This window comes from Hyperoodon ampullatus (assembly GCF_949752795.1).
Source record: "Hyperoodon ampullatus genome assembly, chromosome: 7".
Lineage (NCBI taxonomy): Eukaryota > Metazoa > Chordata > Mammalia > Artiodactyla > Ziphiidae > Hyperoodon > Hyperoodon ampullatus.
In genome coordinates, this window is record NC_136920.1 from 3,313,636 (window position 1) to 3,328,392 (window position 14,757).

At 48.2% G+C, this 14,757-nt stretch overlaps 1 protein-coding gene across 2 annotated transcripts in view; it reads left to right on the forward strand.

Annotated features, from left to right (window-relative positions):
• AP2A2 (adaptor related protein complex 2 subunit alpha 2) overlaps nt 1-14,757 on the forward strand; it is a 64,721-nt gene that overhangs the window by 17,094 nt on the left and 32,870 nt on the right. For both annotated transcript variants that reach the window (XM_079707986.1, XM_079707987.1), the window contains exon 2: nt 9,215-9,283. In XM_079707986.1, the coding sequence (XP_079564112.1) occupies nt 9,215-9,283 (69 nt within the window). The remainder of the gene's footprint in view (nt 1-9,214; nt 9,284-14,757) is intronic.

Genomic DNA, 14,757 nt, shown 5'->3' on the forward strand with positions numbered 1-14,757 from the left:
ATTAATGTATGAGAATATCTCACCAAGTAGAAGCTATCAATAAAAAGGTAGAAATTATTTTTAAAAAACCACCAAATAGAAATTCTGGAGTTGAAAATACAATAACTATGAAAAAATGAAAAATTCACTAGAGGGGCTCAGCAGTAGATTTGAACTGATAGAAGAAAGAAATCAGTGAATTTGGGAATAGGTTTGTTAATATAATTAAATTAAGATCTCTATTAAGGTAAGTACAGATCCAATCTGAGGAACAGAAAGTAAAAAGAATGAAGAAAAATGAACAGAGCCTCGGAGCCCTGTGGAACACCATCAAGTATACTGATAAACCCGTAACTGGAGTCCCATAAAGAAAGAAGAAGGAGAAGGATGCAGAAAGAATATTTGAAGACATAAACTCCCCAGATTTGGTGACAAACATTAAGCTACATATCCTAGATGACTTCCAAATAGGATACACTCAAGGAGATCAATACTTAGACACATCATAGTCAAACTGTTGAAAGACAAAGGAAAAAAATTTTTTTTTCTTTTTGGGCGCGCCACACGGCTTGCAGGATGTTAGTTCCCTGACCAGGGATTGAACCCAGGCCACGGCAGTGAAGGCACCAAGTCCTAACCACTGGACTGCCAGGGAATTCCCTAAAATTAAGTTTGTATCAAGCTAGATTGTTTTAAGTTAAGTGTTGATTATAATCCCCAGGCAATTACTGGGAAAGTAACTAAAAAGAAAAATAAAAGAAACAAGTGAATTGAAATGGTGCACTGAAAAATAGTTCTTAATGCAAAAGAAGACAATGATGGAAGAATGCAGGAACATGACAGAAGACATATAGAAAACAGCAAAATGGCAGATGTAAGCCCTACCTTATCAGAAACTATCTTAAATGTAAATCAATTAAAACCTCAAATTAAAAGGCAGGATTGGCAGAATGGGTTAAAAAAAAACCATGATCCAACTAAATGCTTTCTTCGAAAGACACTATAGATTAAAAGATACAAACAAAAGATACTAGTGAAAGGAAGAAAAATGATGTGCCTTGCAAATAGTAACCAGAAGAGAGGCGGAGTGACTATACTAGTATCAGACAAAATAGACTTTAAGACAAAAGTTGTTATTAGAGTTATAGAACATTTCACTGTGGTAAAGCGTCAGGCCCTCAAGAAGGTATCAATTCTTTCATTTCTTTCTTTCTTTTTTTTTTTTTTTTTTTTGCCCGAGCCTCAAGGCTTGTGGGATCTTAGTTTCCCGACCAGGGATTGAATCCGGGCCCATGACAGTGAAAGCGCCGAGTCCTAACCACTGGACTACCAGGGAATTCCCAATTCTGAACATATTCATACCTAATAACAGAGCTCAAAATACATGAAGCAAAATACATGAAGAGGGACTTCCCTGGTGGCGCAGTGGTTAAGAATCCACCCGCCAATGCAGGGGACACGGGTTCAAACCCTGGTCCAAGAAGATCCCACATGCTGCGGAGCAACTAAGCCCGTGCGCCACAACTACTGAGCCTGCCCTCTAGAGCCCGCAGGCCACAACTGCTGAGCCCGTGTGCCGCAACTACTGAAGCCCGCGTGCCTAGAGCCCACGCTCTGCAAGAAGAGAAGCCACCGCAGTGAGAAGCCCGTGCACCGAAATGAAGAGTAGTCCCCGCTCGCTGCAACTAGAGAAAGCCTGCGCACAGCGACGAAGACCCCAATGCAGCCAAAAATAAATAAATAAATAAAAATAAATTTTAAAAAATACATGAAGAATTGAACGGAGAAATAGACACTTCAACAATAATAATTGGAGACTTCAATACCCTGCTTTCAGTAAGAGATACAAGTAGACAGAAAATCAGCAATGAATAGAAGACTTGAACAACACTAAGTCAGCTATACCTAACAGACATCTATAGACTGCTTCACCCAACAAGTGCAGAATATACACGTTTTTCTCAAGTGCATATGGAATATTCTTCAGAATAGACTGTATGTTAAGCCATAAGAAAAAAGCCTCAGTAAATTTAAAAAGATTGAAGTCATATGAAGTGTGTTCGCCTACCACAATGGAATGAAGTTAGAAATCCGTATAACAGGAGGAAATTTGGGAAATTCACAAATATGTGGAAATCAAACACCCTCCTAAATAACCAGTGGGTCAAAGAAGAAAACACAAGGGAGATTAAAAAAAATAAGTGAAAATAAAATCACAACACACCAGGGACTTCCCTGGCGGTCCAGTGGTTAAGACTCTGCACTTTCACTGCTAAGGGCCCGGGTTCGATCCCTGGTCAGGGAACTAAGATCCCTGCAAGCTGTGTGGTGCAGTCAAAAAAAAAAAAAAAAAACAAACCAAACAACCCACAGTGACAGACCACTTCACACACACTAACTAGGATGGCTAGAATAAAAGTGATGGACAATAGCAAGTGGAGAAATTGGAACCCCCGCTCTTTTATAGTGGTGATGTAAATGGTGCTGCCTTTTGGGAAAACATCTTGTCAGTTCCTCACAGTGTTAAGCATAGAACTGTCATACGACCCAAGCACTTCTGCTCCTAGGTGTCCACTCGAGAGCACTGAAAATGTACGTTCACACAGAAACTCGTACACAAATGTTCATAGCAACATTATTCATAAAAGCCAAGAAGTGGTAACAAGCCCCCAGTTCATCAAGTGATGAACAGATAACAACATATGGTGTATCCATATAATGGGATATTATTCAACAGAGAAAAGGGATGAGGTACTGATTCATGCTACCTTGAAAACAATCACTGGGATTTCCCTGGTGGTCCAGTGGTTAAGACTCTGAGCTCCCAATGCAGGGGGCCCGGGCTCGACCCCTGATCAGGGAACTAGATCCCACATGCTGCAACTGATGATCCTGCATGCCACAACTAAAGATCCCACACACGGCAACGAAGATCCCAAATGCCGCAACTAAGACCCCGTGCAGCCAAATAAATAAATAAATATTAAAAAAAAAAAATCATGCTATCTTTTGTAAGTGGTGAAAGAAGCCAATCATAAAAGAACATATAAAGATTGTATTTATATGAAATGTTTAGAGGAGGTAAGTCTGTGGACTTGGAAAGGAGATGAGGGGCTGAGGAGGGAGGTGTTGGTGAATGACTGCTGTTGGGTGTGGTGTTTCTTTTGGGGGAGATGAAAATTTTCCAGAATTAGATAGTGGTGATGGATACAGAACTCTGAATATACTCAAAGTCATTGAGTTACATGCTTTAAATGAGTGAATTGTTTGATACGTGAATTATATCACACTAAAACTGTTAAAATAAGATATACCTGTTAACATTTGTCAGGGTCAGACGTGGTTTTATCTTCTGTGGCATAGCAACTTTTTCTTCTTTGAAATCTTTTGTTCCAGTCTGCTGTTGTTGAGGCTTTCTGTTCGGAGGCCCATCCTTCCTGTGCACAAATAAAGAGAAAACATAGAGAATAGTCCTGATGATGTTCATGACAGCCTCCCGTGGGCAGGCTGCTCTGTGTGTGCTTTTTTTTTTTTTTTTTTTTTTTTTGCAGTACGTGGGCCTCTCACTGTTGTGGTCTCTCCCGTTGCGGAGCACAGGCTCCGGACGCACAGGCTCAGCGGCCATGGCTCACGGGCCCAGCCGCTCCGCGGCATGTGGGATCTTCCCGGACCGGGGCACAAACCCGTGTCCCCTGCATCGGCAGGCGGACTCTCAACCACTGCACCACCAGGGAAGCCCCTGTGTGTGCTTTTTGATGGTCGTCTGTGCAGCCCTCATCACAGCACTTTGTGGTGCCTCATGTGAAGAAGGAGAACTGAGGCTCAGCGAGGTTAGGTTGCTGGCCTGGGGACATGGAGTGGCATTCCAGGGCAGGCTTGCTTCCAGAGGTCGCTCTGCTTCCTGCTGTGCTGACCGCCTTCAGTATCATTTTAACAGTGATACCGTCCTTCAAAAATAGGCTTTTGTGGGCTTCCCTGGTGGCGCAGTGGTTGAGAGTCCGCCTGCTGGTGCAGGGGACCCGGGTTCGTGTCCCGGTCCGGGAAGATCCCACATGCCGCGGAGCAGCTGGGCCCGTGGGCCATGGCCGCTGAGTCTGTGCATCCAGAGCCTGTGCTCTGCAATGGTAGAGGCCACAACAGTGAGAGGCCCGCGTACTGCAAAAAAAAAAAAAAAAAAAAAAAAGGCTTTTGTTTGCTCAATTTTGGGCTTTTGGCTTACTCAGTGAAATCATTTTATATAGAGACTAAACTTTATTTCGACCAAATTTTATTGTAAATTTCAGGCTTCCTGCCGTGCGATTTTGGCGGTTTGGTGTGTTAGTTATAATAAGCTGTGATAGGCCCCTGTGTTCTTTGTCTGGAATCAGGCTGTTCCCAGAATACTAGCACTGTCAGTTGATGAGCTCAGCCTGTAGGCAAGAAGAAATCGTCAACCAGCATGTTATTCCGGAAGAATGACCAGGGGCGGTAATTCTAGAAATCCAAGGGCTGTTTTCAAAGCTTGTTCCCCTAGAGTGCGTTCTTTGCTATTTACTGGACGCAAATTGTAGCTTGTTTTTGGGCAGTGGTTGTGGGACAGTCTAGGTTACTCATTAGCTACCAGAGCGCCGACATCCACTGTGGGAATTGCCTGTTAGAAGCTTGGTATTTTCTGTGGCTGACAGACCTGCTGCGTTTTAGGTGGAGACAGCACAGGGTGGCAGAGACCAGAACCTCTGCACTGTGAAACAGAGATCAAGCTACAGGCATGGCGAGGCTTGTCACCGCGTCCCAGCTACTCTGGCTGATGCTTTACCCTGTTAGAATGGGCTTCAGAAGTCAGGGTAGGGCAGTGACCTCTCCCGTTCTCCCAGAGCTGATTCTTCATCTAGAAAGATCGGATTTATTGCTATATCTGCTGCCAGCAGTGTGGGGTGGCTGGGCTTCTGTCGGGAGGGAAGTGCAGCTTGAGTGAGCATGAACTGGGGGTGGGGAAGGCCCCCAGGGCCCCAGCGCATGGGTTTCTCCCAGGTGTCCTCACCACCTGGAGGAGGATGGCAGTTCGGTAAATTTTGGGCATAAGTTTGATTTGAACGCGTTGATCTGTGTGTGGTGTCAGTCCCCCATGGCCATGCTCGACTTTCTTTAAAGCCTCACCTTGGACAGGAGTGTGGGAACCAGAGCAATTCCCAAGGGTGTTCCCAGGGCTGCCGCTCAGGCACAGCCTTGCCCCGTCGGGTGGAAGCAACACCACCAGCCAGCAAGGACCAGCGTTTGTGGGCTTGTGTCCTTGGCCCCCGAGGTCTTGTCTCCCTTGTGTGATGAGGGCACTCAGGCATAGTCCAGTCAGCGGACCAGGTGTCCAGCCCACACCTGAGCCTGCACGAGTCTGAGATCTGAGGAAATCTGATTTTCTTCCTTGTATCAGCTGCTTTTTTTCCCAGATGTTCAAAAGATTTTTTTCTTCTTTTTTTTTTTTTTTGGCTGTGCCGTGTGGCTTGTGGGATCTTAGATCCCCGTCCAGGGATTGAACCTGGACCTTGGCAGTGAGAGTGCAGAGTCCTAACCACTGGACTGCCAGGGAATTCCCAGGATTTTTTTTTTTTTTCTTTAAAGTCCAGTAGTTTTATTAGAATATGTTTTGGTGTTTGTTATTTGGGGTCAGTATTCCCAGGTATGTGGTGTGGTTTTTTATGTGGTTTTAAATCTTTTATTTACTTTGTTTAATTTCAGGAAAGCTTTTTCAAATGGCGTGCTTTAGGCCCTTCCACTGCTCAGTTGGCTGTCTTCCTCAGGGACTCCTACTGTCCATACGCTGCATCTTTGTTCATTTTCAGTATTTGCTGCTTTCTCCCGTATCCTTTATCTCTTTATTCATTTCTTTTTGCTTTAAATAATTTTGTTTCTTTTCATCTTCTGTTTCTCTCCAGACCTCTGTTGTGTTTATTTGTTCTTCTGTTCCTTCTGTTTCTTAATTTATTTATTTTAAAAATTTATTTATTTTTGGCTGCATTGGGTCTTCGTTGCTGCGCGCGGGCTTTTTCTCTAGTTGTGGCGAGCAGGGGCTACTCTTGTGTGCGGGCTTCTCATTGCAGTGGCTTCTCTTGTTGTGGAGCACAGGCTCTAGGCACGTGGGCTTCAGTAGTTGTGGCACACGGGCTCAGTAGTTGTGGCACGCGGGCTCAGTAGTTGTGGCTCGCAGGCTCTAGAGCACAGGCTCAGTAGTTGTGGTGCATGGGCTTAGTTGCTTTGCGGCATGTGGGATCTTCCCGGACCAGGGCTTGAACCCGTGTCCCCTGCATTGGCAGGCAGATTCTTAACGACTGAGCCACCAGGGGAGCCCTCCTTCTGTTTCTTATTCCTCATTTTTTTTTTTTTTTTTGGATGTGCCACGCAACTTGTGGGATCTTAATTCTCTGACCAGGGATTGAACCTGGGCCCTTAGTAGTGAGAGCGCAGAGTCCTAACCACTGGACCACTAGGGAAGTCCCTCTTATTCTTCATTTTTGAAATGATTTTTTAAATTTCTAATTTACCTGATTTCTCTTAACTAATGTCTGAGTTTTTCTATGGATTTTTAAGTGTCTTCCCTGTTTTTCTTACTGTTTTCCAGCTTGTTTGGAGATAGAGGCTCCAGTGTTGCTCTGGTCTGTGCGCTGCCTGTCTGCTGGGTGTTGTTTTACTCTTTCTCCTCTTCCTTGTCGTCTCTGTATGGAGTGTAACTTGCTTGTCTTATGTGGAGTTCGTCCTCTGGGCTGTGGCAGGGTTGGGGGGCAAGGTCCAAGGTGGCTTTCCTGTCGCACAGACTCCCTCCTCCACCGTCTTCACCAGGCAGTGCTTCCGGGCTTTCCTGGGCCCTGTCCACTGGCCTCTGTGGCCCTCCCTGTCCCTCGTCACTGTGCCAGCCCCCCGGTGCTCACACTCCGCCCCGTGTAGTCCCCCGGGTCTGTTTGGGGCTCTCCCTTCTACTTCCCTTTGCCCAGATGTATTGCTGTGAGGTCTTGTGGCTTTTAGTCGTTTCCCTTTTGAGGGAACTGTGCTCAGAGATGCGGAGTAATTTCCCCTTGGTTGCAGAGTTAATCAGAGTTTGCTTTTGTCCTTGGACCCCTGTGCCTCTCCTCTGGGGGAGCCTGACCTCCCCTGATTGAAACAAATGTGTGTGTGTTTGCTGTAAATTGGCTGATTTTAAAACAGCTTTGGCTGGAAAGCCCTAGCTTCTTGCCCCAGCCCTGGTCTTGTTGCCCGGAGGGAGTGCAGCTTACCCATTCGCTTCTTTTTCTTCTGCTGGCTACCCCTAAACTCCAAACTACATGCTTTTGGTTTTATTTTGTGATTTACCAGTCTGGGGTAATAGCTATAGATCCCCGTAGTTTGTTTAGCATGATGCCCCCATCCAGTACCTCCTAATCTTTTTATGATTTCTGCTCTGGATCTGACCCGTCTTGACTCTGCACAACACAAGTTCCTGCCACGCAGGGGTCTCTTTTTCCCTTGGGCTTGGGCAGGTAGAGCTGAGTGCGAGTACCGGAGAGCAGCACAGACACACAGGTTCCTGCACCCTTGTGAGAAGCACACGCGCACACAAATGCGTACACGCAGGCACGCACACTTGCACACACACGTGGGCCCTCCTGTGCGCCGTGCTCCGTCCACACTCAAGCCAGGCTGTGGGCAGAAGGTGCCCATGACCTTGTTTTCGTGGCCCTTTCAGTCAGGTCAGCAAAGGTGTTACTTTTTCAGGAAAACTTAAGGAAAAATTTGCCCTTAACCCGCCGCCCCGGGGCATCAGACCCGCTGCTCTACACGGTGCCCCCTTTGGGTTCTCGGGGCACCTCTTCCAGATGAGGAAGCTGGCGCAGCTGGGAGCCGCCTCCCTGCAGTGCACTCAGGGCTGAGAAGGAGGGTCAGGGTCCCCTCCCGGCTGCCCCCCTGGTTCCCCAGAGCCGCCTGCCGGGCTTGGTTTGTTAAAGATCCGCAGCCCCCCCTCCCCCCCCACTTGGAACGGCAGCTCCCGAGGGCAGGATGTGTTGTTTTAACCTAAGTCCTGGCACCTTGAACAGCACTTGGGTAGCCTGCCTCTGTGCCCTGTCTGGGCCAGGGGCTTTCTAGGGTAGGAGTGGCTCAAAGGAGGGTTCCGTTACACTTGGGCAGATGTTAAACCCTGTTTATTAGCGGGTTAGTCATGAAAGATAACTGGTGTTGTGGGAGTGCCCTGGGGAGTGGGAGGCTGCCTCACTGCGAGGTGAGATAAGCTCTGAGAGCGGGAGTGATGGAGGCTGGGCGGGTGGGCAGCGAGTCTGCAGGACGGCCTGGCGAGCCCAGCGTGTGGGCACCTGTGAGGCCCCAGCCTGGCAGTGCTCCAATGTGGGCAGTTGCTGTGGCAGCCTTTCCTTCCCCTGGGAATAGAGTCACCGAGCCAGGGACTAGCTTGGGGAGGGCCTTTAATAGTGAACTTAATTCCTGCTTTCCAGAAGCGATGGAAATTTACACAAGTGTGAACTTACAACTCACCTGCCCTGTGTGATGAACAGCTTCTTATATTTTTACAGTACTTGTTAAGATGTGTGGCCCTGGAAAAATCATCTCTGCTCTCTAGGCCTGTTTCCACACCTAGCCAAGGTGGACTGAAGCTGAACACACATGCCGACACTTGTTGAAGGAAGGCCGATTTAGCACTAGATGCAGGATGTAGGGGAAGTGTGACTGTCATGTATTTATTTAATGTACCTTCCATCCTTTTTTAATATATTGGATGATTCCCAGACTTCATTGAATATTATGAAAGTGGACCTATCAGATTTTGTAGGTTGGTGAATTTCATAAAGAAAAAATTTCGAAGCCTACAGTAGTTAAATCTTTATAATTTTAAAAATTATCTGTGGCAGTAAAAGTCAATTTTAGGAGTAAACTATTAGCTGCTGATGATAGCTAGCACTGCTTTGAGAGTTTCCAGGTCCAGGACGGTGGCGAAAAGGCAGAGCTAAACATGTGCTGTGGGGTGGCGACTCCCCTCTCTCCTGGGGGCTTCGTGGACTTGCCGGTCCTGATGGGGAGGGGCCGCACCAGACTGCGTCGGAGCCTGGCTTCTGCCTCACCCACCTCCTGCCTGGCTTCAGGTGGAGGCTGGTTGCTTCTTTCCTTGGGCTCCTAAGAGCCGTGATTCTGCATTTAATTCTGATGTGTCAGTTTTGTCAGGGAGTGGGTGTTTGTTTAGAGATCAGTTAAAGCAAGATGCATTTGTGTTCTCTTTTTTTAGGCAAAAGTAAAGAAGCAGAAATAAAGAGAATAAACAAAGAGCTGGCAAACATTAGATCAAAATTTAAAGGTAAGTGTTTAATCTTTGTCATGAAATGTTCTTTTGTAAATTTTATAAAGTAGGGACTTAATCTCATCTTTATTTTTTTCGCTTCAAACCAAAGTTAAGGTCTCAGTACAGTTACTGTCCTGGCTTTGTTGGTGTTTAAAATCAAGCCAGTGGTTATTCTGGAGTCGTTTGATGGTTTGTGTAGAATTGATCAGAGAGTGGGTCCCCTCCTGGGACCAGCCTTTTCCTGGAGCTGGAAGGACGCTTGTCTAGAGCAACTGTCTCCCCCTGGCCCCGGACTCTGCTCCACCGGGTGCAGGAGCGCGTGAGCCAGTGGACCCGATGAGAGTGTGCGTCTCGGGTGGGGAACTGCTCTGCGTCGAAGCCTTGCACGGTCACCTGAGCTCTTCCAACGTGGACGTGTCTTCCTCTGTGTTAGTGAATAATGCACCACGTTGTCTAATCCACTCAGGGAGACAGCCCCTCTGCGAGCCAGATTGTGGGGCGGACACCTCCCTTGAGCATCCTCATTTTGAGGAATTGTCAAGTGTAGATTTTCAGTCTTGGGACATGTTTATGAAAGACTGGTTAATCCCTTAAGTCTTAATTTTTCAGTTGAGTTTTACAGATTTGAGACCTCGTTCAAGTCTCTGAGCAGATGTTAGCCACGGGAGTGGCTGAAATCGCCCAGAAAAAATGAATAGAGGAGGGGGCCAGGACCGAGACCCAGGGAACGGGGGGCAGCAGAAGACAGGATTTCTTGGGGTGGGAGCTTTTTCAGGGTTTGAGAATGGACGTCCTGTGTGATGAGATGATGTGAACACTCATGGAATTTGAGTTGTTACTGACATATATCCCCTGCTGAGCCCTTGGAAGGTATTATGCTTTACTGTTAACCAGGCCCAGGGATCCGCTAAGAAGGTCTGTGAAACTCTGAAATTGTATGTGAAATGGTTTGGTTATATGTATTTGTGTGTGTGTGTGTGTGTGTGTGTGTGTGTATGTGAGGGGTGGTCTATAACTTTCATTGCTTAATAAATTTTTTTTTAATTTAGACTTAATTTTTTGTAGAGCAGTTTTAGGTTCCCAGCAAAATTGAAAGGAAGGTACAGAGATTTCTTGTACCCGCCCTGTCCCCACACATGCACAGCCTCCCCATTATCTGCTTCCCTACCAGAGCGGTTCATTGGTCACAGTGAACCTACATGGGCACGTCATCATCACCCCAAATCGATACTTCACATTAGGGTTCATTCTCGTTGTACATTCTGTGGGTGTGGACAAATGTATGCTGACAGTGCCCAGGATTATAGTCTCACACAGAGCACCTCACTGCCTTAAGATTCCTCTTTGCTCTCCTTATTCATCTCTCCCTCCCTTCGACCCCTGGCAACCACTAATCTCTTTACTGTCTTGGTACTTTTGCCTTTTCCAGAATGTCATAGAGTTAGAAGCATATGGTTATATGGCCTTTCCCCATTGCCTTCTTTCACTTAGTTATACACATTTAAGGTTCCTTCATGTCTTTTAGTGGCCTGACAGCTCATTTCTTTTTAGCTGGATAATATGCCACTGTCCAATGTAGCAGTTTCTTTATCCATCCACCTATTGAAGGACGTCTTGGTTGTTTTCAAGTTTTGGCAATTATGAATAAAATTGCTAAAAACATCAGTGTGTAGGTTTTAGTGTGGACATAAGTTTTCAGCTCCTTTGGGTAGATACCAAGGAGCATGATTGCTGATCACATGGTGAGGGTATGTGTAATTTTGTAAGAAACCGCCCAGCTGTCCCCCACAGTGGCTGCACCATTCACATCCCCACCGGTGCCGGATGAGAGTTCCTGTTGCTCCACGTCCTCACTGCGTTTGGTATTGTCAGTGTCCGGATTTGAGCTGCTGCGATAGTGTGTAGAGGTATCTCATTGCTATTTTTTTTTTTTTTTTTTTTTTTTTTTGCGGTACGCGGGCCTCACTGTTGTGGCCTCTCCCATTGCGGAGCACAGGCTCCGGACGCGCAGGCTCAGCGGCCATGGCTCACGGGCCCAGCCGCTCCGCGGCATGTGGGATCTTCCCGGACCGGGGCATGAACCTGTGTTCCCTGCATCGGCAGGCGGACTCTCAACCACTGCGCCACCAAGGAAGCCCCTCGTTGCTATTTTATAATACGCATTTCCCTGATGACATGTGATGTGGAGCATCCTTTCATGTGTTCATTTGCCATCTGTATGTCTTCTCTGGTGAGGGGTCTGGAACGTCCACTACTTCCTAAAAGGGAGTGTATAATGTGGTGGTGACAGCTCGGCTGCCTGACCGCCCCCAGCTCGCACTTGCTCTGATGGCCAGTTACTAGCTGGGTTACCCCCTGTGGAGTGACTTACCCTTCTGTGCCTTCAAATGGGGTGCTGATGGCCTCAGGCTGGGTTCTCTGTGAAGCAGACCCTGTGATGGGGTTGGAGGACAGAAGATTGACTAGAGAGTGACACCGCGGAATATAAACAGAGGAAGCAGGTTGGCTGGGGGCAGAGGAGCCGGCAGATAGAGGTGTTGGTCTGTCAGCGTTGTCACTAGCCCCTGAGGGAGCTTCGGAGTGCAGACTGTCTGGTAGAGGGTCTGGCACGGGCTGGGGACGTCGCTTGGCCATGGCTCATAAGCCGAGGAAGGCAGATCCTGACCCCGACAGAGCTGACCCACTCCTGGCACCTCCAGGCCTTCATCGAAGGGGCGGATGATGTCTGCTGCTGCAACTGTGTGCATATGTGTGGAAACACAGGTGCATTCCTGGGGAGGAACGCAGTGCCTAAGAAATGTTCACCATGTGGTTAGAAGAGGGTGAACCTTCAAACTGTCTTCAAATGTTTGGGGACAAACAAGACTTCTGTAGTTTCTTCTGCCCCTGAGCCTGTCTCAGCTGAGCCCTTCTGGGTAGGGAAGGAGGCTCGCTCTTCTCTGTTAACCAGTTGGCATTTATGGAGTGTGTGTGCCCTGAGTGGCAGCAGACAAGGGAAAACCTACTCCTTGTTCTCAGAAGTATGTGCTCTGGGGGCTGCACTTGCACTTCTCCATCCGTGCTGTCCACTGGAAACACAGGCACGTGCTGAATTCTCAATTTGCTGGTAGCCACATTAAAAAAGAGTAAGAAGGGCTTCCCTGGTGGCGCAGTGGTTGAGAGTCCGCCTGCCGATGCAGGGGACGTGGGTTCATGCCCTGGTCCGGGAGGATCCCACGTGCCACGGAGTGGCTGGGCCCGTGGGCCATGGCCGCTGAGCCTGCGCGTCTGGAGCCCGTGCTCCGCAACGGGAGAGGCCGCAACGGTGAGATGCCCGCGTACCGCAAAAAAAAAAAAAAAAAAAAAGAAAAAAGAGTAAGAAGAAGCAGATGAAATTAAATTTAATATATTGTATTTAATCCAGTGTACCTAAAGTATTATCATTGCAGCATGTAATCAGTAGAAAAGGTTATTGAGATATTTTATATGTTTTTCATGCCCAGTCTTTGAAACGTCCTGCGTGGAACACATTCAGTTCAGACCGTTGCAGGCCAAGTACTCAGTAGCACCATGCAGCCGAAGCTGCCACATCGGCTAGCGCACACCTCAACCGCTCTTCCACTGGAAGCGGCTGAAAAAGAGACACAGTATTAAAAAAATCTTGAGAGCATCATAGAGCAAGACGAGAAGAGAACTCCTGGCCCACGAAGGCAAGCAGAGCGCTCATCCCTCTGTGCCAGGAGGGAGTTTGCTGACCCCAGAGGAGCAGCCCTGAAACAGCCTGATTTGGGTGACCGTCAGTGTCTAGAGGGGTGGTTGTCAATCAGGGTGATTTTGCCCCCAGGGGACAAAGGCCATTGGGACTGGGGATGGGTGTGCTACTGCCATCTAGTGGGTGGAGGCCAGGGAGGCCGCCGGACACCCCACTGCACAGAGGACAGCCCCCCATAGAACCACCTGGCCTGAGGAGGCCCAGGGCTGAGGTTGAGCAGCTGGGGTCCAGGAGGAGGGTCATCCCAGAGCCCACAATGTGAGGCCTTCTTCCATTTTAAATTGAGGCCCTAAAGGCGGTTGCCCTTAGGGCAGGAGCGACCTGGGAGTGAGCCCGTCCTGCCCCAGACCTGCAGCGGGACTTCACACGCAGTCCTCTGGAGGAAGAGGTTACCATCACAGGCTGAGTGATTCCTACAGGTAACTTCTCAAGGATGTTGTCCATCACCTAGTCACAGATAATCAGGCACACAAAGAATCAAGACTGCACAGCAAGAACCAGCAGAGAAAACAGAAACAGAATCACAGAGGCCTCTGAGACCAGATTCAGATTACAACGAAGAACTAGGTTTACTGTTTTTAAAGAAATAAAAGATGAACTTGAAAATTTCAGTGGGAAGCTTGGGAAGAATAAAAAGTGACATAGCAGATTTTGAAATAAGACCAAATGGAAATTCTAGAACCAAAAGGTGCAGAACTAAAATGAATAACTCGGGTGGATATAACCACAGGCATGTTCTGAAAGATGGGTAAGGAAACAGCCTGTCCTGAATGCAAAGCAGCAGAGTGGGTGAGAGACACAGGCATGTGGTTCAAAGGCCTGCAGGGTTAAGTGACCTGGGAGGAAAGGGGAGCTGGTGTGACAGAACTTTCCAGAATTCATGAAATGCACTAAACCTCAGACTCAATAAACACAGTTACAATAAATAAATAAGATGAAATCTACACCTAGACACACTATTGTGAAAATGTAGAAACCCAAGACAGGAAATCTTTGAAGTTGCCAGAGGGGGAAGAGAGGGGCCGTCTTCACAGGGTCCTCGTGGAAGCCGACTTGTCACGGGGACGAGGGGCAGCGGAGCAGAGGATGGTCCCAAAGTGCTGGACAGTAGCAGCTGGCTAACAGTGTCCTTTAAGAATGAAGCTAAGGGGCTTCCCTGGTGGCACAGTGGTTGAGAGTCCACCTGCCGATGCAGCGGACGCGGGTTTGTGCCCCGGTCCGGGAAGATCCCACATGCCGCAGAGCGGCTGGGCCCGTGAGCCATGGCCGCTGAGCCTGCGCGTCCGGAGCCTGTGTTCCGCAGCGGGAGGGGCCCCAGCGGTGAGAGGCCCGCGTACCACAAAAAAAAAAAAAAAAAAAAAAAGATTGAAGGTAAAAGAGACCTTTGCCAGACAAAAACGGAGAGTTTCCCATCAGAAGGCCTATGCTGAAGGAGAGTCTAAAGGATGTGCTTCGGACCAGAGACAAATGGTCCCGGACGCAGATGGAGGAAAGGTGAGGTGGGCGTGCAGGTGGGTGCACAGGCTGCCGGTGGCCATGGCATCTGGTGGAGTCCTTGGTGGCAGACACATAGAGGTGGTGACGCTGGGACAGGGCCGGGGCCTCAGGGCAGCGCCCGTGTGAAAGCCTTGCCCTTGACAGAGCCGGGCCATGCCCTCACGTGCGCTGTCAACCGCTGAGGGAGGACATGGCGCCACCTTCTAGCCTAAGCTCGTCTCCCTGGGCAGGCCCAGAGCCC